Source organism: Trichechus manatus, unplaced genomic scaffold (genome assembly GCF_000243295.1).
Source record: "Trichechus manatus latirostris isolate Lorelei unplaced genomic scaffold, TriManLat1.0 scaffold00017, whole genome shotgun sequence".
Classification (NCBI taxonomy): Eukaryota; Metazoa; Chordata; class Mammalia; order Sirenia; family Trichechidae; genus Trichechus; species Trichechus manatus.
This window is the reverse complement of record NW_004443953.1, coordinates 776,334-803,962: the sequence shown is the minus strand read 5'-3', so window position 1 is coordinate 803,962 and position 27,629 is coordinate 776,334. Positions and strand designations below refer to the sequence as shown.

Here is a 27,629-nt window from a genome sequence, read left to right as displayed (position 1 = left end):
TCATTTGATGTTCTAGGGTTTCAGGATTGTTGATTCTCTGTTTGGCTTAGTTTTTCGGATCTTTGTTGTGGAGGGACGGCGTGGTGCTTCTGCTTAGACCGCCATCTTGCCGGAGTCCTCCTATTAAGACTTTTTCCACAGCTAACATCCTTGAAGTTGACATCTTCTTGTGACTGAGTAGATAGAAGCAAGAAATTCAATTACAGCAAGACTGCTCTGTCATTGCACCTGTCTGCTTGCATGGGAAATGATTTGTAAATTGGGCTTTATCTTTCCCATCCCGTAAATCTTCTGTCCATAATTGACACTTGTCACCATAGATGAATAGTAGGAGAAATAAAACAGAAAGTAAATGAGTAGCCCGCCTGGAAAAACGATGTCTTTTTGCCTTTGGGAGACATTCACAGCCAGCAGTACCTATACCTATGGGCCAGAGATTTTATCCACAAGCAGGTGGCAAATATTTTGCTGTTAAAAAATACAAGGCCAAAGCTGAATCACAACAAAGACAAGACAAAGGAATGATAATTAATATATAACATTTTTTTCCAGAGAATATAAACGTGTCTTCCAAGGAAATAGAAGTATTTCTCTATTATTTGTGATCCTCACTTATTGCTACTGCTCATTTGTAAGTATCAGGTTTGTGTCTGACCTGTCAAAATTCATTCATGAAGCAAGCATTTTGGCTGTCTTGGGAGTTGATATTGTCACTTGTTACCCTATTCAACATCAGTTCAAAGTTGTTTGATACCAGTGTCAACAGATTGGTTTTAAAAAGACATAAGAATGATGATATTTTCTTTCAAATGTCAAAGAAAGAAACAGGGGATTTTATAAAGATGATCTTGGGAGCAAACACAATCCATAAAAACATGACAGATAAATCTTCATATCTAATTTTCCTAAATGGCTTATTTGGTTTTACATCTTATTTTGAAGCTTTATTTCACATTGTAAAACAGTCATATTTTAAAACAAAGTAAAAGGTATTTCATACTTTATTTGTAATCTCTTGAAAATAAAATACCTAAGGAATTTGTGAAAGTATTCTTAAATTACCACCAAAACTTTGGTGGTTTTGAATAAAAAATATAAAAAACCAGAAGTGCAAACAGTTTAAATGGTAACAGATTGACTATTTTACAAACTAAATTATAAATAAAAAAATTATTATATATGAATCATGTGTGGCTTTCTTAAGTCATTTTTATATATTACTTAATTTTTTAATAATTTATTTCTTAAATGCAACTTAAAAATACTTCAGTTTATTATTTGGAAAAAAAATTCATAATTTGTTTTTTAAATTTTTAGTGCTCTTTACAAAGTCCAAAATTATTTCTTTCACCTATATGATTTAAAATAATATTCTAACTTAAAAGGTTGACGTGTTCCTCACCATCTTTACTCCTTCAGATTAGCAGGAACCTAAAGAGTTTATATCTTCTCCAAAATGAAAGTGCAAGATTAGAAATTGAGTACTGGTCAGGGTGGGGGGATTTATCTTGAATAACTCTCCATCGCTATCTACTGCACCTATCACGTGTGGTTCAATGAGTTGTTTGCCTATATACCTAGCATTTTCAGAAGTTGTAAGCATTCTCTGTTATATTTATACCACAAAATGAAAGTTTATCTGAGGAAGTTAAGTTACTTCTCTGGAGGCCATTGTTAGTGTAAAATAGCTGATTTATTTATGAATACTTTAGTATGCTGGCCTTGTAAACACAGTGGGGAATTTCTTAGGTATTGATCTAAAGCAATAGGTACTAATAGCATAATACAGTAGTACTCCATAACCTTTTATAAGGGCAGCTTTGTCATGTGGCGACTTAAGGAAGACCGAAGAACAACGTTTCAGTACAAGTGAGAGTGTTGCATTTTGCCTGCCTTTTCTTTTAAATGAGCAGTTTTCCAATAACAAATTTCTGACAACTATCAGCAGTCTGAATATAGATATTTAAAATATTGAGATAAAATTAAAAATATTATGAAATTAGAAATTTCAATTTGAGTTGAATATGAGTACTGTTTTAAAAGCCTTCTTTAGGTAGATGCATTGTTTGTCCAAATGTCAAAGAAACTATTTGTTCCACAAACATTTATTGAGTGCCTGCTTTTTGTTTGGTACCGTGCAATTTCTGGGGATGTAACCATGAACCAAATACATTCCCTACCACAGAAGACCTCATATTCTGTGTCTTAGTCATCTAGTGCTGCCATAACAGAAGTAGGAGAAATTTATTTCCTCACAGTCAAAGTAGGCTAAAAGTCCAAATTCAGGGTGTCAGCTCCAGGGGAAGGCTTTTTCTCTTTGTCGGCCTTCTTCTCTTCGGTGTTCCCCTGGACTAGGAGCTTCACTGTGCAGGGACCCCGGTCCAAAGGATGCGCTCTGCTCCCAGCACTGCTTTATTGATGGTATGAGGTCCCCCTGTCTCTCTGCTCACTTCTGTCTTTTATATTTCAAGGTATTGCCTCAGGATACAATCCAATCTTGTAGACTGAGTCCTGCCTTACTAACACAACTGCCGCCCATCCTCCCTCATTAACATCATAGAGGCAGGATTTACAACATATAGGAAAACCACACAATACCAGGAGTCATGGCCCGGCCAAATTGATACACACATTTTTTGGGGGACATAATTCAAACCATGACATTCTGTAAGGTAGGGAGGTATATCAACAGGTAATAATCTGTAGCTGAAGTATATACTAAGCCAAGAGAAGCTAAGTTTTCAATTGTCTTGAAGTTGTGAGCAAGAATTTTCCAGGAGAGTAGGGGATAAGAATTTCCATGTAGGAGACATCAGGCAACCAAAACCATGGAGTCATGAAATATAATCAGTTAAAGAAAAAGAGGTATTTCCCTATCATAGAAACTTGAAGTTGTTTTGCAGCCCTGGCATATAGACATGAGAAAAATGTAACAGGTATTGGTACTGGAGAAGTAAAAAGAGATCCGTCCATGACAAACCTTGTATGTTATGCTAATATTAGGATGTTATTGTTGTTACTGTGTGCTGTCAAGTTGATTCCAACTCATAGCAACGCTATAGGATAGAGTAGAACTGCCCCATTGGTTTTCCTAGGCTGTAATCTTTATAGCCCCCACGTGTTTGTCAGTTTATCGTACTGTGGGGGCTTGCATGTTGCTGTGATGCTGGAAGCTATGCTACTGGTATTCAGAAACCAGCAGGGTCACCCATGGTGGACAGGTTTCAGCTAAGCTTCCAGACTGAGACAGACTAGGAGGAAGGACCTGCCAGTCTAGTTCTAAAAAGAATTAGTCAGTGAAAACCTTATGAAAAGAAGCAGAACATTGTCGGATACAGTGCCGGAAGATGAGCCCCCCAGGTTGGAAGGCACTGAAAAGACACTGGGGAAGAGCAGCCTCCTCAAAGTAGAGTCAACCTTAATGACATGAATGGAATCAAGCTTTCGGGACCATCATTTGCTGATGTGGCATGACTCAAAATGAGAAGATACAACTGCAAATATTCATTAATAATCGGGACGTGGAATGTACAAAGTATGAATCTACGAAAATTGAAGATCATCAAAAATGAAACGGAACGCATAAATATCGATATCCTAGGCATTAGTGAGCTGAAATGGACTGGTACTGGCCATTTTGAATCGGACAATCATATGGTCTGCTATGTTGGGAATGACAACTTGAAGAGAAAGGGCGTTGTAGTCATTGTCAGAAAGAATATTTCAAGATCCATCCTGAAGTACAACATTATCAGTGATAGGATAAGATCCATACACCTACAAGGAAGACCAGTTAATACGACTGTTATTCAAATTTACACACCAACCACTAAGGCCAAAGATGAAGAAATTGAAGATTTTTACCAGATTCTGCAGTCTGAATCGATCGAACATGCAATCAGGATGCACTGATAATTACTGGTGATTGGAATGCAAAAGTTGGAAGCAAAGAAGGATTTGTAGTTGGAAAATATGGCCTTAGTGATAGAAATGATGCCGGAGATTGCATGATTGAATTTTGCAAGACCAATGACTTCTTCATTGCAAATGTCTTTTTTCACCAACATAAATGGCGACTATACACATGGACCTTGCCAGATGGAGTACATAGGAATCAAATTGACTACATCTGTGGAAAAAGATGATGGAAAAGCTCAATATCATCAGCCAGAACAAGGCCAGGGGCCAACTGTGGAACAGACCATCAATTGCTCATATGAAAGTTCAAGTTGAAGCTGAAGAAAATTAGAACAAGTCCATGAAAGCTGAAGCACAATCTTGAGTATATCACACCTAAATTTAGCGACCATCTCAAGAATAGATTTGACGTGTTGAACACTAATGACCGAAGACCAGACGAGTTGTGGAATGACATTAAGGACATCATACATGAAGAAGGCAAGGGGTAATTAAAAAGAAAGAAGAGACCAAAATGGATGTCAGAAGAGACTCTGAAACTTGCTCTTGAACGTCAAGTAGCTAAAGCTAAAGGAAGAAATGATTAAGTAAAAGAACTCAACAGAAGATTTCAAAGGGTGGCTCGAGAAGACAAAGTATCCTGATGACGTGTGCAAAGTCCTGGAGATAGAAAACCAAAAGGGAAGAACAGGCTTGGCATTTCTCTGGCTGAAAGAACTGAAGAAAAAATTCAAGCCTCAAATTGCAGTAGTGAAGGATTCTATGGGAAAAATATTAAACAACTCAGGAAGCATCAAAAGATGATGGAAGGAATACACAGTCATTATACCAAAAATAATTGATCGACGTTCAACCATTTCAAGAGGTAGCATATGATCAGCAACTGATGGTACTAAAGGAAGAAATCCAAGCTGCACTGAAGGCATTGGCCAAAAACAAGGCTCAAGGAACTGACGGAATATCAACTGAGATGTTTCAAAAAACAGATGCAGCACTGAAAGTGCTCATTTGTCTATGCCAAGAAATTTAGGAGACAGCTACCTGGCTAGCCCACTGGAAGAGATCCATATTTATGCCTATTCCAAAGAAAGGTGATCCGACTGAATGTGGAAATTATCAAACAATATCATTAATATCACATGCAAGTAAAATTTTGCTAAAGATCATTCAAAAGTGGCTGCAGCAGCATATCAACGGGGAAATGCCAGAAATTCAGGCCAGATTCAGAAGAGGACATGGAACCAGGGATATCATTGCTGATGTCAGATGGATCCTGGCTGAAAGCAAGAATACCAAACAGATGTTTACCTGTGTTTTATTGACTATGCAAAGGCATTCGACTGTGTGTATCATAACAAATTATGGATAACATTGTGAAGAATGGGAATTCCAGAACACTTAATTGTGCTCATGAGGAACCTGTACATAGATCAAGATGCAGTTTTTCAAACAGAACATGGGGATACTGTGTGGTTTAAAGTCAGGAAAGGTGTGTGTTAGGGTTGTATCCTTTCACCATACTTAATCAATCTGTATGCTGAGCAAATAATCTGAGAAGCTTGACTATATGAAGAAGAACGTGGCATCAAGACTGGAGGAAGACTCATTAACAACCTGCATTATGCAGATGACACAACCTTGCTTGCTGAAAGTAAAGAGGACTTGAAGCATTTACTGATGAAGATCAAAGACCACAGCCTTCAAAATAGATTACTCCTTAACATAAAGAAAACAAAATTCCTCACAACTGTAACAATAAGCAACATCATGATACATGGAGAAAAGATTGAAGTTGTCAAGTATTTCATTTTACTTGCATCCACAATCAACACCCATGGAAACAAGAAATCAAAAGACGCATTGCATTGGGCAAATCTGCTGCAAAAGATCTCTTTAAAGTGTTAACAAGCAAAGACGTCACCTTGAAGACTAAAGTGTGCCTGACCCAAGCCATGGTATTTTCAGTAGCATCATGTGCATGCGAAAGCTGGACAATGAATAAGGAGGACAAAAGAATTGACACCTTTGAATTGTGGTGTTGGCGAACAATATTGAATATACCACGGACTGCCAAAAGAATGAACAAACTGTCTTGAAATAAGTACAACCAGAGTGCTCCTTAGAAGCAAGGGTGGTGAGACTATGTCTTACATACTTTGGACGTGTTGTCAGGAGGGATCAGTCCCTGGAGAAGGACATCATGCTTGGTAAAGTACAGGGTCACTGAAGAAGAGAAAGGCCCTCACTCCACAAAATGGACTGACACAGTGTCTGCAACAATGGGCTTAAGCATGACAACAATTATGAGCATGGCACAGGACCGGGCAGTGTTTCATTCTGTGGTACATAGGGTCGCTATGAATTGGAACCAACTCGATGACACCTAACAACAATAACAACACAATCTTTACAAGAGCAGATTGCCAGGCTTGTCTCCTGCAGAGCCTCTGGTGGGTTCAAACTGCTGACCTTTCTGTTAGCAGCTGAGTGTTTAACCATTTGTGCCACCAGGGTTCAAATACTGAGATACTGTTTATTCCCATCCTCTCTCATTTAATGCTTTCAACAACTCATTAAAGCTTGGTATTACTATCTCTGTTTGAAAGATGAGAAAACTGAGTCACAATGAGATGAAATAACATGTATAGAGTCCCACACGTTAAGGCACCCAACACTATGATCTTAATTGGGAGGTAGTAAAAAATTTTAAAAGCATTGGGATAACATAATACATGTTTTAGAAGAGTTATAGTAGATGTTATAAAGGTGTTACGGTCATACTTTCATATCACTTATGAAATAATATGAAATTATGAATAAATTATGAAAATAATCATCCTATTATGAAATAAAATTCAGTCTAATTTCAGGAAATATTATATTTTATAATTAATACCTAGAATTTACCATTTAGTACTTTATATAATAAAATAATATCATTACATTAGAATTTGTCTGCATGGATGATTTTATATTTTGTAAAGCATTTATAAGTCATGGTCTCTAAACACAAAAAATAAAAAATAGGATATAATTGAATAAGACAGTACATCTCTGTACCTCTCTGTAGATCTAAATGAAAATATTCACGGTTTCATATATATTGTATTTAAAATATTTATGTTAAATTTTAAATTGCTAGAACAAATAATGTACGACCTCACTTATATGAAATACTTAGATAGTCAATCTGCATACAGACAAATGTTTATTAATGGTTATTAGGGGTTGCTGTCAGGGATATGGGGAGTTATTATTTATGAGACACTGAGTTTCTGTTTAGGGGGATGGAAAATATTTGAAAATGGATAGTGGTGATGGTTGTACAACATGGTGAATGTAACTAATGTCACTGAATTATACACTTAAAAATAGTTAAAATGGAAAATGTTTTTGCCACAATAAAAAACTTTTAAAAATTAAATGCCACTTCGCATTGGAAGAAAACAGTGTAAATAAACTCAATATAATTGTTTCTTGATGTGCTTTTTCCAAAATTCATTTTGCAATTTCATTTCATTTTTCATTTCTTTCTTTGTTAGTAATAGATTTATTGAAATATTGCTAATCCTTAAGCATTGTTCTAAGTGATTCATATTCATTATGATTTTTTCCAATCCTTTCTGTGGCCCTTACTGTTCCCATTTTGCAGATGACGATTATGTGGCTCAGGGAAGTTTAGCAACTTGGGCAAGATGCTATAACTAATAAGTAGCAGAGCTGAGATTGAACCTTTTTTCTGAATGACTTTTAAAGTTTATGAATGAGGTGCTTTCTAGCAATACATTTTGTTTTTCTCTACTGTAATTACCTCTATCTGCATACAAGACAATACCAAATCATATGTGGTTGTTATTTTAATTCAAAGTATGGGAAATGAAATTTGACCTTCATTAATTTGAAATGGTTTTATTTCTAACTTTGGGACTTAATGAATTTATACCTGTGTGTGTTTTCTCAGTGGCTAAGTGTCTATTTACACCTTATCTATCTACTGCCTTTATCTAAGGAATAATTCACTTTTTTTTTCTAATTGGATCAGTGGGCACCAGCTAACAAATGGTTCTTGTTTCTTGAACACATAACCTGGTAATCTTGCACCAGAAAGATATTCTTTGTCTGTTTTTTAGAGACAGAATATTAATCTATTCTGTAACTTTTGTCAAATATTTTAGTTTTCTCAATGGTTAGATGCTTAATGATAATTCTTCCTTATCTTTGACTAAAAGAAAAATAAAACTATAAAACTCTAGAACTCTTGTTAAATTGAAAAATTCTTATTTTAAAATACTGTATAAGAAACTTTCCATTCAAAATAAATTCTAAATAAGTACAAATCATACAGAATATTTCTTTTATTTTTCATTGATGTGTAGCAATTTCTAAACAAATGTGCTACACAATTGCTTTCGCTTTCTATCAAAGATTTAGAACAGAAGTAAGAGATGTATTTAGAAATATAATGGCATTTTTCAGAGAAGGGTAGCATTAGTCAAACTTTTATACTGAGAAAAATAGGAAATACACTCACTTTAAAGAGCAGTTAAGAAGGTGTCAGTCAGTGAATTGCAAATACTAAGTGAACATCAGCAGGGGAATAATTGCAATATACACTACTATGATATTTTCAACATTGTATATACTGTCTGAAATTGCTTTTGTTGTTTTTCTATTGCTGTTATTGTTTTGATGATAATCAAATGAAGATCCAGATCTGATCAGTAGATCAGATCTACTATGAGGTAGAATTGCCTTTAATGAATCACTCATGCAACTTTCTGCCGGTCCCTAATCTTAAAATGTGAAGACATTGGGCAGCCTGAAGAGCCTGGCTGTGGCTGTGAGTGAAATTGTTACTTGAACGTGTAACAGAAAGTACTCATAACCCTGCATCATTTCTCATCTCATGAAACAAAAGTTGCTGCTGAGCCTTGGTGGTAGTTTGTGAATAGTCTACTGATTTAAGGCAAAAGAGATGATTACTATTATGTTCATACGAGAGAATCATCAACTTAAAACCTAATTTGTTGTTGTTAGTTGCTGTGGAGTCAGTTGTGACACCATGTGTGCAAAGTAAAAATGCTCCATACGGTTTTCAATGCTGTGACTTCATAAGCAGATCACCAAGCCTATCTTCTGAGGTGCCTCTGGATGGGTTCAAACTGCCAACCTTTTGGCCAGTTTCAAACACTTAACCATTTGTGCCACTTAGGGACTCCTCTCTCAAGATTACTCACTGCTGTCGAGTCAATTCTGACTCACAGCAACCCTGTAGGACAGAGTAGAACTGCCCATAGGGTTTCCAAGGCTGTAATCTTTATGGAAGCAGACTGCCACATCTTTCTCCTGTGGAGGGGCTGGTGGGTTCGAACCGCTGACTTTTCAGTTAGCAGCCAAGCGCTTTAACCACTGCACCACCAGGGCTCCTATCCCTGAAGATTCAGCCTAGCATATTGACACACAGGGTTGAGGAAACTCCTACTGCTATTTTTTATGAATTGGCTATTATTTGAATAGAGATCTGAAGTATTAATCCTAAACTTGTAGTGAACATGAAATTCATTTTTAGAGGGTATGAGACAGTACAATTTCTGGGACTGTCATATAAATGAGAAATATCTTGGAGAATGTGAAAGTCATTTATTTCACAATACTTTTCTGTAGTTACCATATTAGGGACTTCAGTAGCCATAGCATTACCAAAATATGTGGGCCATTAATTGCTTTTGACTATAAATATGGAGAAGTTTTATATAAATATTATTATATATGACTTATGTTCAAAAGGAAACCCTTAATTTAGGTAGTGTTAATGAAGAACCATTTTATTACATGATGAATTACTTAAAATACATTTTAAGAAGTATAAATATAAAATGTGCATCCATTTAGATAAAAATAGTCTGTTCTTTTTTAATTTGTAAGCATTTTGTTTTTCTATACAAAACAGTTTTAAGGTCAAGGGGATATGTATAAAATAAAATCTTTCATCAAAATGACTATTTAAATGAAAATTCAGAGAATTGAAAATAACATTTTGATGGCTTGGTTTAGTAACAAGTGAATTATACATAACTGATTATATATGTCCTACTTAATCTCTAATTTTCTGAGCAGGCAGGCAGAACAAGATACAATGAAAGAAAAATTGCTTGCATTTGGAATATTTGTTTAAAAGAAAGCCTCAGAATTCCCTAGCAATATTATTTTACACACCTTTAAAATCTATCAGTTTAAAAGCTATTTGAATTCACTGCCATCAAAAATTGTTAGTGATATGTTGAAAATTACCAAAAAGTAATTACTGACTTTCAAGTTATCATCCTAACCATAGATGCTATCACCCATTTCTTCCTTTTTTATCACTGAGGATTTTATGATGTTGCCCCTTTAGGGAATTGCAGTATACAATGCAAACAGTAATCAAAAAAATAATGTCTTCTTTTAAGGCATATGTACAAATATATGGAGTTCTATGAGATGTTTAGCCCTTTAATTTGAGAGAATGGTTAACCTGGAACTTAAAAAAAATTGTTTCCTATCCAAGAATTAACTTAAAACTTAAAAAAATACTTTTATCCAGAAATTAACCTAGAAATAAAAAAAAAAAAAAGCTTTCTATTCAAGAGGAAAAGTTTAGATAATTGAGAGTTGTTTTTCAGTCTACTTCCAAAAAATCAGCCATTGAAAACCCTGCGGAGCACAGTTCTGCGCTGACACACATGGGATCACCATGAGTCAAAGTCAACTTGACAGCAACAGGTGGTGGACAGGTGGACAGGCTGGGTGCTGTGATAAGTATTGGGAACATATTGGCCAGCAAAATCAAACATGGCCTTCACCCTTATGGACATTCATCAAATAATCATACAGCTTATGTGTAAATTTACAATTCTAAAGTGTTGTAAAGTGAGGTGTCCCAATGGCACAAGAACATATATTGGTACCCATTCAGAGAAGTTAGCAAAGACACTTGGAGAGAACAGTTAGAATGATGTCTTAACTCTGTGTGAAAGGAGCTTAACACGGCTGAGAAACAAAAAGGAGTCTGAGATGCAGAGAGTGAAGGGAGATTTGTATATGGTAAAGCTGGAAAGGTAAGTGGGAGCTAGAGGGTTTAAGACCCTGTAAGTCATATTAAGGATTTTGGTCCTTATTCTAAAAGTCGTGGAAAGCCATTGAAGTGGTTTTTAACAGCTTTAATTAGGTATAATTTGCATAACATACAGTTCACCCATTTTAAGTGTATATTTTGATGATTTTTAGTAAACTTAAAGTTGTGCAACCAACACCACAAAGCAGTATTGTAACATTTCTATTACCCTAATAAGTTCCTACTGCCCATTTAGTCTCTCCTTTTCCCACCCCTAGACCTACGTAACCACTAATCTACTTTGTGTATCTGTAGAATTGCCTTTTCTAGATATTTTATATAAGTGAAATTATATAATATGGGTTTATGCATCTGGCTTCTTTGACTTAGCATAATATTTCTGAGATTCATTCCTGTTATATAGCCTGTGTGTTTATTTATTTATTTACACATTTATTTTGCTGAATACTTTTCCATTGTTTGTATTCCATTTTTGTTTAACTATTCACCTGCCAATGAACATTTAGGTTGTCTCCACTTTTTGCCCATATGAATGTTGTTGCTGTGAAATTCATGTATAAGTCTTCATGTGGACATAAATTTTCTTTTCTCCTGGGTAAACAACTAAGAGTGGAATTACTGGGTCATATTGTAATCTTATGTTTAACTTTTTAAAAAAAAAATTCCAAACTGATTTCCCAAAGTGGCTGCACCATTTTATATTTGCACTAATAATGTATGAGAGTTCTAGCTTTTCCACATTCTTGTCAACACTTGTCATTGTCTGTCTTTTTGATTATAGTCATTTGATTATAGTCATTTTTTATTATTGCCAAGTTGTATCTTACAGTGGTTTTAATTTGCATTTTCCTAAGGACTAATGAAGATGAGCATTGTTTCATGTAGCCTTGAGGAAATTTGACTTTTGAATGAGAAGGGGCTTGCAAAGGAAACAAATAATCAGCCAGACAAATAGAAAAAAGTAGAAGAGAGCTGCGTTATGGAAGCTAAGGGGAGAATGAGAGAGAGATTAACACTATTGATGCTACTAAGAAGCCAAGAAAATGAAGAGTGAGAACAGTACTTCCATGTCTTGAGATAGGGGTCATTGGTCATCTTATCAAAAACTCACTTGATGGAAGGATGTGGGCCAAAGCCAAGCTGGGGAAGGTTGAAGTGTGAATGGGAGTTGAGGAAGTAGACAAAGAATCTATACAACTTCATTTGGTCATATTTGTCTGTAAAGGAAAGAATAGAGTTTCTCCAGCAACTGGACAGGGATGCAGGTTTGAGAAATAATTTCATTTTCATAGGAGAGAATTAAATTTATGTAAAATCTGTTAGGAAGAATCCAACAGAGAAGAAGAGATAGATTATACAAATGACAGAAAAGATAATTTGTAGTGTAATAAATTTACCCATTTATTTAGCATATATGTAACTGCTTAAAATATGTAGACTGTTTCTTGCTAGTACTTCGGGTAAATTTGAGACTCTTTCATATAGGTATTTCTCAGGTATAAAAAGGATAAATGAAATAATGTCATTGAAAAGTATTCTTTAAACAAGTATTGTATTCATGTTAGCTAACATATTATTCATGCATTCTAGTAAACGACTTCTCTCACTGAAAATGTGTCCTGATAACCTGATATGACCTCTTCAGGACTGACCTTTGCCTTGCTCAGGTTTTCTACAGTTATTTGGTCCTATAAGGAAAAGGCTTACTTAAAATAACTTCCAGAAAGGGTCAAACAAGGAATTTTTTTTTTCTTCACCTAGCTCTTAATCCTGACGGATGAGTGTTTGTTTCACAAATATCCCTCGAAATCATTATTGCATGACCTTACTTTTTGTCTAATCTGTTACATTCACTTAGGGAATCTAAATCACCTGCCTTGGTCCTTTTTGATCTCTGCTCAGATGAGAAATTAACTAGGGGGAGGATTTATCAAGTTAAGTTAATGACCTCCCTCTCCCCTGCTATTGGGAAGACGAGTGTAGCAGATATTGGTAGTTGCCTCTCCGAAATCAAAATTTTCCTTCTTATTTACTATCTTTTTTTAGGACAGCATAATGTCCAGCCTAAATTTGAAAAATACATTTCCCAGCCTAGGTGATGACATGAAAGCAAAATATTGCCAGAGGTTTCAGAAGTGTGTTTTCCTAAATTAGATGCTGAACATTCCACATTCCACATTGGCTTTTCCTTCTCTGAACCTAGAATGTGGATGTGACAGTCATAGCAGCAGCAACAGCCTTATTGCAACCATGAGGAAAGGGCTCGAGAATCACCTTTACATTTTTTGACCGTTGAACTATAACAACTGTCTATTTGTGGAATTTTTTTTTTTTTTTTTTTTTTTTGCATGAGGGATAACACACACACACCTTAAACCACTGTTTAGTTGGGTTTTCTTACTTGTATCCAAACAGACTAACTCAGCGATAGGCAAACTTTTCCTGAAAGGGCCAGTTAATAAATATTTAATGCTTTGCAGGCCATACTGTCTCTGTTGCAATCCCTCAACTGACATTTTTGCATGAAAGCATGAATACAGTTAGCATGTATACTGTTTTCATTTATACCTAACTTCCTAGCTATAAATAAAAACCCATCCCTGTCAAGTTGATTCCAACTCATAGTGACCCTGTAGGACAGAGTAGAACTGCCCCATAGGGTTTCCAACGAGCGGCTGGTGGATTCGAACCACCAATCTTTGGTTAATAGCCGTATCTCTTAACCACTGCAGCTATAGATTGAATATTCTGAAGCAACAATTTTAAAGTGTAACTTGCATCTAGCAGACTATGTTAAACTAATTGCTTAGTTTGTAGAGTACCTGAGTACCAGAGTACCTGGAGCAATTGAGATAACTTTTCTTAATTGTACATTTTAAATGAGGTGATTTCAGTGAGTCTTTGGCAACTTTATTTCCTTTTATTTTCTTTCCTCCTCATCTCCCTCCCCTTCCCCTCCTCCTAGCCCCTTCTCCTCCTCCTCTTATTTTTCTTCCTCCTCCTTCTCTTCTTGCTCTTTTTTTGTTCTTGAATAATCCAACTCATAATAGGATGAGAAGGTAAAATCAGATTCATTCTGGGGAGTGCCAGGGTGATAATTTTAGAAAAAATAAATAAAAACAAACAAAACTACCAATGAGAAACAATATCTGGAAAAACAGTATTGTAAGAGAATATTCAATAAAGTAGTTCAGATACACATAAATTTGTAACTGTAGAAAAATTACAGTAAAAAACAATTTATACCATAGTAAAAGAAAGAAAAAATAGAAATAGAATTAAAAAATCTTCTTTTCCTTTAATATTTTTCCCATTGAAGTGTTATTCTTAATAAACAACCTACATGTTGTTTAAATACATGCATTATTGCTCCTGAAAAGTACAACAAATCTGTGGAACTCTAGAATGTCATAATATACAGAACAATATTATAAATTGTGTAAATATTTAGAAAGAGGAACTAACAAGCTTACTTAGTTACATAATGATATGTGTAAATTTATGTAAATATTCATATATATTATATGTTTAAAGAGCTATACATGTTTAATGTATGTATATAATAGTGAGTATATAATAGTATATACATTAAAATTGTTGAGGGGTTACATTCATGGACATGGTATAAGAAAATATTACAGTATATCAAATACAGAATAATTTAGACAATCTGTATAATATAATTTAATAGAAATAATATCCAGTTGTAATGAAAATTATAATTAAAGATATCTATAAGTATTTGAACTAAATTAACATTTTAAAAGTTGTCAACTGCCATCAATATTTTTATGATTGGAACATAGAACGATTCTGTCTTTATTTATAATAGAACATGTTCCAAGGTAAAAGAAACGTGCACAACTGAAAGTTTTATTCTTATAACCTGTAGGGAGGTTTTGGTGATTCACTAGCGTGTATATATATATATATATATATATATATATATATAAAGATATTTAGGGGTTACTTATCATTATTAAGAAGGGTTCTGGTTGTGGGCCGCAGGTGCTTCATATTTCCTGATAAATCATTGCTACAAATATGCCATCGTTAACGTAGGGTGATAGTCAGGAAAATGACCTTATAAATAAAGTAGTCTTTGGCTGTGAATTTATGGAGAATTAGAGATAGAGCCAGATTACCTGATATACCTTTCTACAAGTATGAAAATGGTTTTTAAAAAATCATTCAAAATATTAATTGCTTCCCCACCCAAAATAGAAGAGATTATTTCATCTATATTTCTCTCCCTATTAAATTTATAACACTTTGTAAAGGTTGTGTCTTATTGGTTCTTTTCTCATTTTAGTAGTTATTTCATTTTTTTACAATGATGTGCTCTGTCTAAATGATTTGACACTGATGTTTTACTTTTCTGTGTAGTTGGTACATATACAATAGAGAGTATAAATTATAGAAATTTGTCATTTACTAAAATGGCTATTGAATAAAAACAGTCAACATAATATTTAAAAATCTAACTTTGTCAGCCTTTATAATGGAGAGTGCTGGAATCAGACCTTGAAACGACTATTTATATTCCTGCCAATTTGTTAAAATAAATTGTTCTCAAACTCAGCTGTACATCAGCTTCATCTGTGGGACATTTGAAAAATAGTGAAGCCTGAATCTTAGAAACAGAGTATACTGGAATATGTCCCAGGCATCAGTAATTTTAATACAGATTAAGTATAGGATAATAATATGTATTATATTTTTGAATTTTTACTATGTGCCAGACATGGTTTTAAGTATTTAATGTGTATTTATGCATTTAATTCCCATAGCAATTTATTTATTTATTAACAACTACATATTTATGAAGTGCGTACTCATTATCCCCATTTTAAAGCTAAGGAAATTGAGGCACAGGGAAGTTCTGTTCCTTATTCAAGATCATACAATTGAGAAGCAGTGGAGCTCAGATTCAGACCCAAATCAACTAGCTCTTGGGTCCATGCTCTTCACTCCTACACTATACTGCATCTCTAAGTTTCCTGCTTTCAAGCATCTGAATAGTGGAAGAGATAGCTACCAAATAGTTAAGTGCTACATTGTGCAGTACCCTCAACATGATAAATAGAATTTTAAAACAAAAGAATTCCTTACTAGCTGAAGCAAAGAATGATTCCATGAGTTTGACTTATTGGTGGAGGCCACCAGGGAGAAAATCATGGACCCAATCTTGAACCTGGCTCTGTTATTATTTAACTGATATAAATCTATCTCTTGTAAATGATAGACATGATGCCAGAAGTCCTGATAATTACTTAAAATATGTGGTGATGCCACTCAAACACTGAATTATAAATGAAGTTTTGGTAACAGGAAAAATTTGGGTGTTTTGCTTTACTACATTCTAAGAATTTGCTGGCACTTGGTTCATATCTCATCTATGCTATAATATTTAGTTTAGCATGCAAATTTTTTGTGCACATTCACATTCTAACTTGTTTTCTAGATTAAAAACTCCTTGAAGGTAGGAAGTGGGACCTCATCATCTTTGTAGTCCATATATTGCTTTGTTATACTATAATTAGCCCTGAAAAATTAGATGTTGAATTTATGAATTCATGTAACTGCTATCACAAATCAACAGAAAATCTGCAATAGCAATGTTACCCCTGGCTTTTTAATATGATAGTCAAAAGTTCTTAAGATTAATGCTGGTGTGCTTTAAAAGGACACTACTACTCAAAATGTCAGTATATGACAAGATAAGTAGCTTGCAGAACAAATATCATGAAGGAAGTTGCTAAGAAAAAGAAATGCTTCTTTCATCAAGAAAATTTTGCTACAGAAAATGTCAGCTGAGCAACAAGAAGAAAGTATTAGTAATGTAACTGATATGCATTCTGGTACAAGTTCCTCATCTCCACATAGACCAATGACTGGTAGCTGTACTTTGTGTAGCCAGTCTGCACATTGAGAGGCACTGTTCTAGAATACTTTAAATAATAACTATTTCTTTAACTATTATTTCCTTTTATAAAGCAATGACTGTAAATGAGTTTATCAGTGGCCACATTTTGCTTCTTCAGTCTAGATAACTTCACCCACCTCTTTTTACATACGTGCACTAGACCACTCTGAAGTATTCTTTAAACCAAAAACCAAACCAGTTGCCACCAAGTCAATTCCAACTCATAGTGACCTCATGTGTGGCAGAGTAGAATGGCTCCATAGGGGTTTCTTAGCTTTAATCTTTATAGAAGCTGTCCAACAGGCCTATATTCCACAGAGCCACTGAGTGGGTTCGAACCACTAACCTTTAGGTTAGCAACCAATTGTAAACCGCTTGTGCCAGCTAGGCTTCTTTTGTTCTCCTTATGGTATTCATAAAGATACCAGTTTGCCAGAAGTTTCATTGCATCATTGTAAGAGATAGAGAGGGGAAAGGACCGTGCTTATTGATAAGAGTCTGGTTAAATAAATTATAGTACATCTATATAATGGAACACAACACAGCTGATAGAAGGGTGATGTAGAGCTGTATGTATCAAATGATACAAAAAATAAAGTACAGCATAAATGAAGAAAAAATAAAAGTTCTAAATTATACTATTAGAATAATACCATTTATGTAAAAAAATGCATATATTTTTATATAACTAGACTATTTCTGGAAGGATGCCAAAGAAACTGCTAAAATTTGTTGCTTTAGGGAATAATAACTTTGTGAAATGGGAAAAAGGTTGGGAAGAAGTCTCACTTTTCACTGTGTACTCCACTGTACTTTTGAATTTTGGATCATATATGAGCATTTGCCATTAAAAAATTAAAAACTGTTATCATCAGATGCTGTTGTTGTTAGGTGACATTGAGTTGGTTCTGGCTCATAGCGACCCTATGTACAACTGAACAAAACACTACCCGATCCTGTGCTATCCTCACAGTCATTCCTATGTTTGAGTTCATTGTTGTAGCCACTGTGTCAGTCCATCTTCTTGAGGGTCTTCCTCTTTCTTGGTGACCCTCTACTTCACCAAGCATGATTTCCCACCCCAGGGACAGCTCCTTTCTAATAACATGTCCACAGTATGTGAGACGAAGTCTCACCATCCTTTCTTATAAGGAGCATTCTGGCTGTACTTCTTTCAAGACAGATTTGTTTGTTCTTCTGGAAGTCCATGGCACGTTCAATATTCTTCATCAACACCGTAATTCATATGCATCAATTCTTCGATCTTCCTTATTTGTCACCCAGCTTTTGAATGCATATGAAGCAATTTAAAATACCAGGCACACCTTAGTTCTCAAAGTGACATCTTTGATTTTTAACACTAATCATCAGTTAATAATTGTTTACTACATCAAATGATTAGTAACCAATTATCTGGACGTTTAATTGATATAGGAGTTAGCACCTCCTGGCAAAATCTCTAGGTAAAATTCTTTAAGGGTCAAAGAGGGTGAGGGCTGGGGAGAAAGCTGCTCTTGGCCATTGGTCCTAAACAAATTGTTTAAAATTTTAAAAATCCTTTTTCATCTTGACCTCTTCTGGTATCTGCAGGCTCCAGGACTTTCGAGCAGATCCTTAAGGGTCCTTCCAACATTGTCTCCCCATTATTGTCACCCCAAAACCTAACATATTGCCTGGCACATCATGGATTCTCAATAAATATTAAATGAATGAGATTGTTCCACTTTCTTCCTTCAAATGTCTGCTCTCAAAAAAGTGCCAGCACCAAGCAGTATTGTTGTGTAGTTTTAAAAAATGGGAATTAGAACTTAAGACATGAATCATATCTGAATTCTGCCCCTTTTTGACTGGGTGTTACTTAATTTCTGTAAACCTTAGCTTCTTCACCAATAAAATAGAAAGAACAACAGTAGTAGTAAAGAAAGGAGAAGATTTATGCATAAAAAAGTTTTGCAAACTGTACAAATGCCACAATGCCCTGCATATAGTTAAAAAAAAAAAAAAGCAAAACAAGCATTTTTGTTAAACAACTAAACTAGTGCAAAATACTACTATTGATTGAAAAGATAGCTAATGTGTTGCTTAATTTCTCTGGCTCCTTAACTTTTCAGTGTCATTATTTAGTTATTTATACTTTGTGAATAGGAATAGGGTTGGGACAACTAGTTCTGGGAAACTACCTAATTTATACCTACTATAAAATCAGGAAAGGTATGCATCAGGGTTGTATCCTTTCACCATACTTATTTAATCTGTATGCTGAGCAAATAATCGAAGAAGCTGGACTACATGAAGAAGAATGGGGCATCAGGAATGGAGGAAGACTCATTAGCAACCTGCGATATGCAAATGACACAACCTGCTGAAAGCTAAGAGGACTTGAAGTACTAACTGATGAAGATCAAAGACTACAGCCTTCAGTATGTATTACACCTCAACATAAAGAAAACAAAAATCCTCACAACTGGACCAATAAGTAACATCATGATAAACGGAGAAAAGATTGAAGTTGTCAAGGATATCATTTTACTTGGATCCACAATCAACACCCATGGTAGCAGCAGTCAAGAAATCAAACGAGGTATTGCATTGGGCAAACCTGATGCAAAAGATCTCTTTAAAGTGTTGAAAAGCAAAGATGTCACTTTGAGGGCTAACGTTTACATGACCCAAGCCATGGTATTTTTAATTGCCTCATAAGCATGCGAAAGCTGGATGATAAATAAGGGAGATCAAAGAAGAATTGATGCCTTTGAATTATGGTGTTGGTGAAGAATACTGAATATACTATGGACTTCCAGAAGAATGAGCAAATCTGTCTTGGAAGTACAGAATGCTCCTTAGAAGGGAGGATGGCGAGACTTCATTTCACATACTTTGGACATGTTATCAGGAGGGACCAGTCCCTGGAGAAGGACATCATGCGTGGTAGAGTATCAGCAAAAAAGAGGAAGACCCTCAAACATAGGGAAGACTGTGAGGATGGCACAGGACTGGGCTATGTTTTGTTCTGTTGTACATATGGGGTTGGACCCGGCTCGAAGGCACCTAACAACAACAACAGTTTTGATTAAAATAAAATTTAGAGGAATGCTTGAAATATAAATGCACCATGAGTTACAAATTAATCCCTTATTGACACCTTAGTACTTTAGCAAGTTTAGAAGTAGTGCCAATTTGTGTTTAGCACCAATGACCAACAGTAGCTTTCTCCCCAGCCCTCACCTCTTTGACCCTTAAAGAATTTTACCTAGAGATTTTTCCAGGAGGTGCTAACTCCTATAACAAATATTCAAATAACTGTTTACTAATCATTTGATGATAACAAAGAAGAAAAGTTTATTCTCAGATATATTGCCATATCATTTTTACAAAGACGTGACCAATGTTTTAAAGAACACAGCTATTAGTTAAATAATGAAGTAGCTGTTTTTGATGTTTATATATATACTCACAATTTACTTGCATATTTACCCAAATTTACTCACATATACGCTTGACTGAGCTCCTATTCAAGATATTTTTATTTTCCTACTTTTTCAGTTCATTATATTTATTTTTTCACAGTATGATTCAGATCTTATTTTCAGCTCTTATTCAAGTTGTCTTTTATTAACTATTCTTTAAATGTATTTAAAAGTCCATTTTGTGATGTATCTTATTACCTTGGATAGTTTTACATTTTGAATGAAACATACTAATAGGTATATGAAATAGCTAACAATGGAACTAATTTTATTTTGGGAAAATAAAGATCAGTTCATCTCCCACAAATTTTTTTCAACTACTTTTTATAGAATGAAATTTTATTTGCTGGTTTTCACCAAAGATCATGCTTCTATCCAACCAAAATTAAAAAAGAATTTTTTGACAGCTATCTATTGCAAACAGATTGCTCTTACTTGCTGCAGACTCAATTTCCCTTAGTCTCTGTGCTTTTCTTTAGCTAAAACTTCATACTTACTGTTCATAATATTTTAACTGACCATTTTTTTCACATCCAGGAAATTAAAGTTTAGTGAAATCACATGTCAGAATTTTGATACATATTCCTATGTACCCTAGAAATGTAATTAATATGCTTCATGATATTCCACTGGACCATGTAGTCTCATGGCCTAGTGTTTTGTTACTGAAATACATTTATATGTATTTTTTATGTTTGTCCTGCAGCCCAAAAATGAAACACCTGTGGGGAAGTGTAAGAAAGTGAAAAGTTGTATATTATAAAATACTAAGCTTCTAATAATACATACATTTTTTATTTCAAAGGATTTCTAAAAATGATTTTTTACTGATAATATGTAGCAACAAATTGTTCAGTGAAAGACTATTTCTGTTATCGGGTTAGCACTTGACACGCTTCGAAAGATGTTTTTATTTTCACTTTTTACATTTAACTAACGTAAATCTAACAAATGTCAATAGAGATGCATGTGAAAGGTCATTTCATGCTTGTTGACCCATCTTACCTGTTTGTATTCTTTAGAAATACAGACATTATTTTCCACTTTATCATTTTTTGTTCAGATTTGATAGGAGCACTTTCATGTAGGTAAAATGATGACTGGTAAATAGATACACACATATATATATATATTTATGTATATATATTTAATTGTATATATATATAATTGTATGTATATATATTTAATTTATAAATCAAATGCATAAGCTTGATTAACATTCTACCATAAAAAAATGTTTCTTTCAAGTGCATACTAGGGATTTCTTTCCAATAAAACATTGTGTTTGGAGTTTTACTCAAGATCCGAATTCCTTTACTCCATGCTATTTCAACATAAAGTTTGATATATCACATTATTAAACTATTATATCATTACCCTTTTTTCATGGACTTCCTAAAAATTCTAGTATGTCTATCTTTTTTCTTTACTATATGTATCACTTTTCTATTGCTGCCATAGCACATTACCACAAACTTAATAACAGAAAACAGCACCCATGTATTATCATACGATTCTTTGGGTCAAAAATATGGGCACAGCAGGCTCAGCTGGAGCCTCTGCTGATGGCCTCACAAGGCTGAAATCAAGTTTTCAGCTTGGCTGGACTCTTATTTGGAGGCTCTGGGGAAGATTCACTTCCAGGCCATTCAAGTTGTTGGCAGAATTCAGTTCGTTTGCATTTGTACAACTGAGGTCTGTTTCCCTGCCGCTGTTAGCCAGGGGCCAGACTTCGATGCTAAAGGCTGCTCCCATTTCTTCTCATGTTTTCCATGTGCCTGTCTTCAGCAATGGCCGGTCAACTCTCATAGATTAAATCTCTCTGACTTCTTCTCTGTCACATTTTTTGACCCTGGCTGAAGAAATTTCTCTGCTTTTAAGGGCTCATGTGATTAAGCCCACTAAGATAATTTTGAATAATCTCCCTGTTTTAAGGTTTTAACCTTAACTGCATATGCAAAATCCCATTTGCCATTAATGTTATATATTCACATGTTCCAGGGAATACGATGTGGCTAAATGTTATAAAATTAAGTTTTCCCCACTTAACATGATAGGAAGTTTTCCCATACATATAGGTAAGCCTAACCTTTTGGGGGAAAAAAATATGGAGCACTTACAAATATATTCCATCCATAATTTAAATATGTCATTTGTCTATGAGTTTTAATTGGAAATTGATTCACACCAAAGCTCATGCATGAATGCTTAAAGCTCAAAATTAGTAAAATTCTGATTGGTTCAGGTCTGCACATAAACCCAGCATTCCTGTCACTGGTTATTTTTAAATTCAAAGCCTCATACTAACAAACCTAGCCCACAAATTTACCTTTAGTGTGTCGCTAAAACTCTTGCTTTCCTGTTTCGTCAACTTCATCAATTTTGTTTTCATGCTACTGAGATTTACCACTCTAGAATCACAGCAAACATTTTTTGAATTTCCTAAGAATATCTTTTACTGTCATTTGTGCAGATTCCAGTTATGATTAAATAATTTGCTTTATGGTATCTTCTATTTACTATTTTATTTATTTTTTATGTCTTATATCCCTGACATGTCTGCAGGATCTTTAAGGACAAAGAAATTTTCATCTATTTCTTCAGTTGGTATTAATTTTTATATTTGAATATTTCTAGAAATTTAGGTGAGAAATGAATCTGTTAATCATTTGTTAGAAACGCTATTAAAAATTCATGTTATGAAGCTCCTCTATATGTATTATCTGTTTTCCTATATTTTTCAATTCAGGGAACTTATTATTGTTTATTATTATTTTTTAGCTCCATATCAATTCCAATTCCAATGCTATTTCATTTTGATAATTGTTAAAATTATAATTTAAATGTCATAATAATCAGTTGGTTCTTAAATATGTATATAATTTAGTTGTATATATTTCATTTCAGAAATGAAATTCAGTTGTGCTAATTGAATATTCTGGAGTAAGAATGAATGCATTCATAGTGAAATTGTTATAATAGGATTAATTTAGTAGATCAAATATAATACGTTAATCTTAGAAATCATTGTGTTTTAAGATTAGGATACCTTATGCTGCTTTAATTTTACCTTTAATTTGATCTAAAAATAATGACAATATTAGAATGTGACTAGCTTAGAGATGCTTTTGTTTTCAAGCTGTGTATCTTGTGAGTTGTATATCCTTCTGCCAAAAATACTGAAACTCAGGGGAAAACGTAATCAATCAGCTTCCCTGTGTAAAAATGTAATTGAAGGACATAAGACATGGAAAGATTTTTCTGAGCATGCAATCTGTCCATTCTCAAGTACTTCCTTCTCTGACCGTCTTTAAAATGTGTGACTTGATACAGTATCAGCAAGGGATAAAGAAAAAAGAAACAGTTATTTATTCAGGAAATGGGGAATACAGTCACAGATATGGCTCCTTGTGCAAATGAGGGAAAATACATTGTAGCATATTGCACTGTTAATGTTGTGATATAGAATTCAAAATACTATATGTTTCAAATGTATTTTAGGTGGTTTTTGTTTGTTTGTTTTCTCAATCCCCACTTACCACAATTTTATTGGTAAAAGTTCTTTTCCAGGATGAAATATGAAGTGTGATTACCAAATCATGAATGCAATTTTAGTGTGTAACTTACAGAAACCAATTCTGATTTTATAGTCAAATCTTGCTGCTATATATCAGAGACTAAATGAGGTACATTTATACCCCAAGTCTGCTCCATAACGTGCAGCATTCAGTGGGTCCCGCCTCCGTCACCATCCTCTATTTAGGAATAGAAATCGTGGAAAGTGTATTATTTGACTTACACTGAAAATCATGCTAAGCTATGTGTGTTATTTGAAGAGATCTAAAGATTTACATAGACTAGCGCTCTAACATATTTCCTGCTAACTTATTTCCAAATAACACAAGTAAGTTGTAAATCTTAATTGGAGACCAGCAGCCCTATTGGTAATTTAACACATTGACCAATGCAGTATTCTCACCTGTGCTGCATCCTATTTCTTTTTTTTTACAAAATAATGTTAAAATGCAGATTTTTTCAGAATTATTTTATTTTTTTAAAAAAGTTAATTCAACAATTAGAGATTATTTGTTAAGTAGACTCTCACTTCACAATTAGTTGGAGCTTGTGTTTCCCAAAGCTATGGCCTGAGGAAGAAGGCCTCTTGAAAATTGCAGTCTGCTGAGATATGCTAGGCATGTTTTAGATGGAGAGACATATCATTTTAGAGCCAAGTTCCTCTTCACTGAGTATATTCAAATTTCAAAAGTCATGGCAAAAATATGGCTCTTTATTGGAAATATGCTTTATTGGAAATTCATCAGAATTGCCTTTAGTCTGTAAACACAGTCTGTTGAGTACTTCATCTACAATCCCTTTCAAGGGAAAGTTGTCCCACTTAATCTGGCCTGGTTATGCTTTTGTTAGTAATCTGAGAGGAAATAGGAGTCATGAATCTTCCATGTTCTTCCCTCAAGACCGCCAAACCAGAAATAAGCAAAAAATGTGCTTTATAGACATTGATACAAGAAGATAATAAGAAGTAGAAGAAATATAATAAAGCCAAAGGGATAAACATTGGAGGCTTCCTTAAACAGCTTTGGCCCCATACAATTGCTTTTCTGGCTGCAGGATTATTAACAATTTTGGACAACTGAAAATTAAATTAACAACCTGAAAATATTTTACAGAATGAAGTAGATCATGATACATGAAACATAATGACCCCACTGAAATTCAACGAAGCCAGAGGAGCTACTCATTTAGGCAGAGAAGACGACTAGTTAATCACCACCAAGCAAATTAGAGCAAATTAGTTTGCTACATTCCATGGTCTTAGCTACCAAAAAGAGTAATGTGCCACTAATTAGAATGAAAGAACTCTAAGCATATTATCTACATAGAAAGAGAAAGCAAGAGTGTAGCTTTGAATTGTTTCTATCAAAGTTTGAAGCCTAGGTTATGTAGATATAAATTGTATGTGCAAGAATCTGCATATGTATGTATGTGTGTTCATGCACATATTGAAGTACAGCAGCTTACACATTTTTGTATCTTGACGTAATGACCTGTAAAAATGTTTCCAAGGTTAATTTAAATTCGTCGGAGACACACACACACGCAGATGTGAGCTATAAAAACATAAAAAAGTGGATGTGATCCCTTTACTTGAAGCTTAAAGTAGCCATTTCATATACTTTTTCTTTGGCAGTATTATTTTTTTCTTTAAAAAAATGTATTGCCATTGCATATGAAATAAATATTTGGACTTGAGTTTATCACTGGAGATTAATCTGAAATCATATTTTCTAGCCTTAATTAGCATTCACTTGCTTAATTGTCATTCTCAGCCGCATCATTTCCATTTTTCACTAACTTGAACAATGCTATCTTTTGCTGTTTGCACTTTAATTTAAATTTCTATTAAGGTTTATGAACAGTAATAAGGTCCTGTTTGAATATTCATTAGCTTCTGAATTGTGAGCTATGAAAAGGTGCTTTCTTTTACCTTAATGAAACTGGCACAGCATGGGACTGATCAGTTGTGACATTTGATTTGAGACATCCAGTGAATTTTCTCATTGTTTATTGACACATCTTGTCCAAACAGCTCCCTCGCAAGTGAGCGGAGTAATGAAGGAGAGAGTGCTGCAGCGGAGTGTGGAGCTTTCCTGGCAGGAACCAGAGCATCCCAATGGAGTCATCACCGAATATGAAATCAAGTATTACGAGAAAGTAAGTGCTAAGAGCAGTCGAAATGAACGATATGCTATATCTCGCATCATCCTACTGTACTCTAAAGTTGGTCATTATGCCAACTATTTGGAGCCGCTTCAAAATTCAAAGTTAATTGTAGCCATTTTTAATAACTATCTCCCTGACTCTCTGGTTCATTATTGTCATTATGATTTCTGTATATTGTTTCTGTTACACAAATGAAAATATTCCATTTGTAGCATATTTATTTACTATATTTTTGGTATCATAATATTAGATGTAGAATGTTTTAGTGCCACAGAAACTATACAGCTCAACTCATTTATGAAAAATACTTCTTTTAGTAAGGCTGTTTGAGCCCTTAGTGATTTATTTGATTTCCGTGATAATGATAATGGCCACAAATAATTTAGTAATTTTTAGCAGTGAGGAAAATCTCACTAAGTGTCATTGTTATTGTTTAGCCCAGCCATTCTTGTTTTTCCCTCGTTTAAAATTCTTATGAAATTTATTTTGTATGTGTTATACTAATTATGTCCACCATTTCTTTATACCCGTCACTCCATAAAAGATAGTATAGCTAATATCTAAGCAGTGACCCTTTTATCTCCTTATATAATGGATAAATTTTAGTAAATAGTGAAATATCAGAGCATATGAGTGTATTTATTTCTATCTCATATGAAGAGAGGAAAAACATTTTTTTTAAAAAAGGATATTTGGTTATCATTAGGTAGAATCCACCTCACAGAAAGACCGGATTCAAGGTTTCAGATATTGAAACTATTAATAGTAATAATAATTTACTACACTCACTCCTCACTTATCAGCATGGTTTGGTTCCAAAGACCAGGTGTGTCTTAGTCATCTAGTGCTGCTCTAACAGAAATACCATGAGTGGATGGCTTTAACAAGAGAAATTTATTTCTTCACAGTAAAGTAGGCTAAAAGTCCAAATTCAAGGCGTCAGCTTCAGGGGAAGGCTTTCTTTCTCTGTCGGCCTCTCATCAATGTTCCCCCGGACTAGGAGTTTCTCTGCGCAGGGATCCCAGGTCCAAAGGACGTGCTCTGCACCTGGCACTGCTTTCTTGGTGGTATGAGGTCCCCATACTCTCTGCTTGCTTTTCTTTCCTTTTATCTCTTGAGAGATAAAAGGTCGTATAGGCCACACCCCAGGGAAACTCCCTTTACACTGGATCAGGAATGTGACCTGGGTAAGCGTGGTGTTAAAATCCCACCCTAATCCTCTTTAACATAAAATTACAAGTGCAAAACAGAGGACAACCACACAACACTAGGATCATGGCCTAGCCAAATTGATACACATATTTTTTGGGGGACACAATTTAATCTGTGACAAGGTCATTGTGTGAAAATCAACGTTATATAAAAATGGAGGATGACCACATCAGATCACAAAATGGAGGATGACTGCATCATTATATAACGGCCAAATTACGTCATCACATAATGGACAAATTACATCATT

At 34.5% G+C, this 27,629-nt stretch overlaps 1 protein-coding gene across 4 annotated transcripts in view; it reads left to right on the top strand.

The window, feature by feature from the left end:
- Positions 1-27,629, top strand: part of EPHA7 (EPH receptor A7) — a 222,564-nt gene that overhangs the window by 161,677 nt on the left and 33,258 nt on the right. For all 4 annotated transcript variants that reach the window (XM_004372402.2, XM_004372401.1, XM_012554410.1 and 1 more), the window contains exon 6: positions 26,034-26,158. In XM_004372402.2, the coding sequence (XP_004372459.1) occupies positions 26,034-26,158 (125 nt within the window). The remainder of the gene's footprint in view (positions 1-26,033; positions 26,159-27,629) is intronic.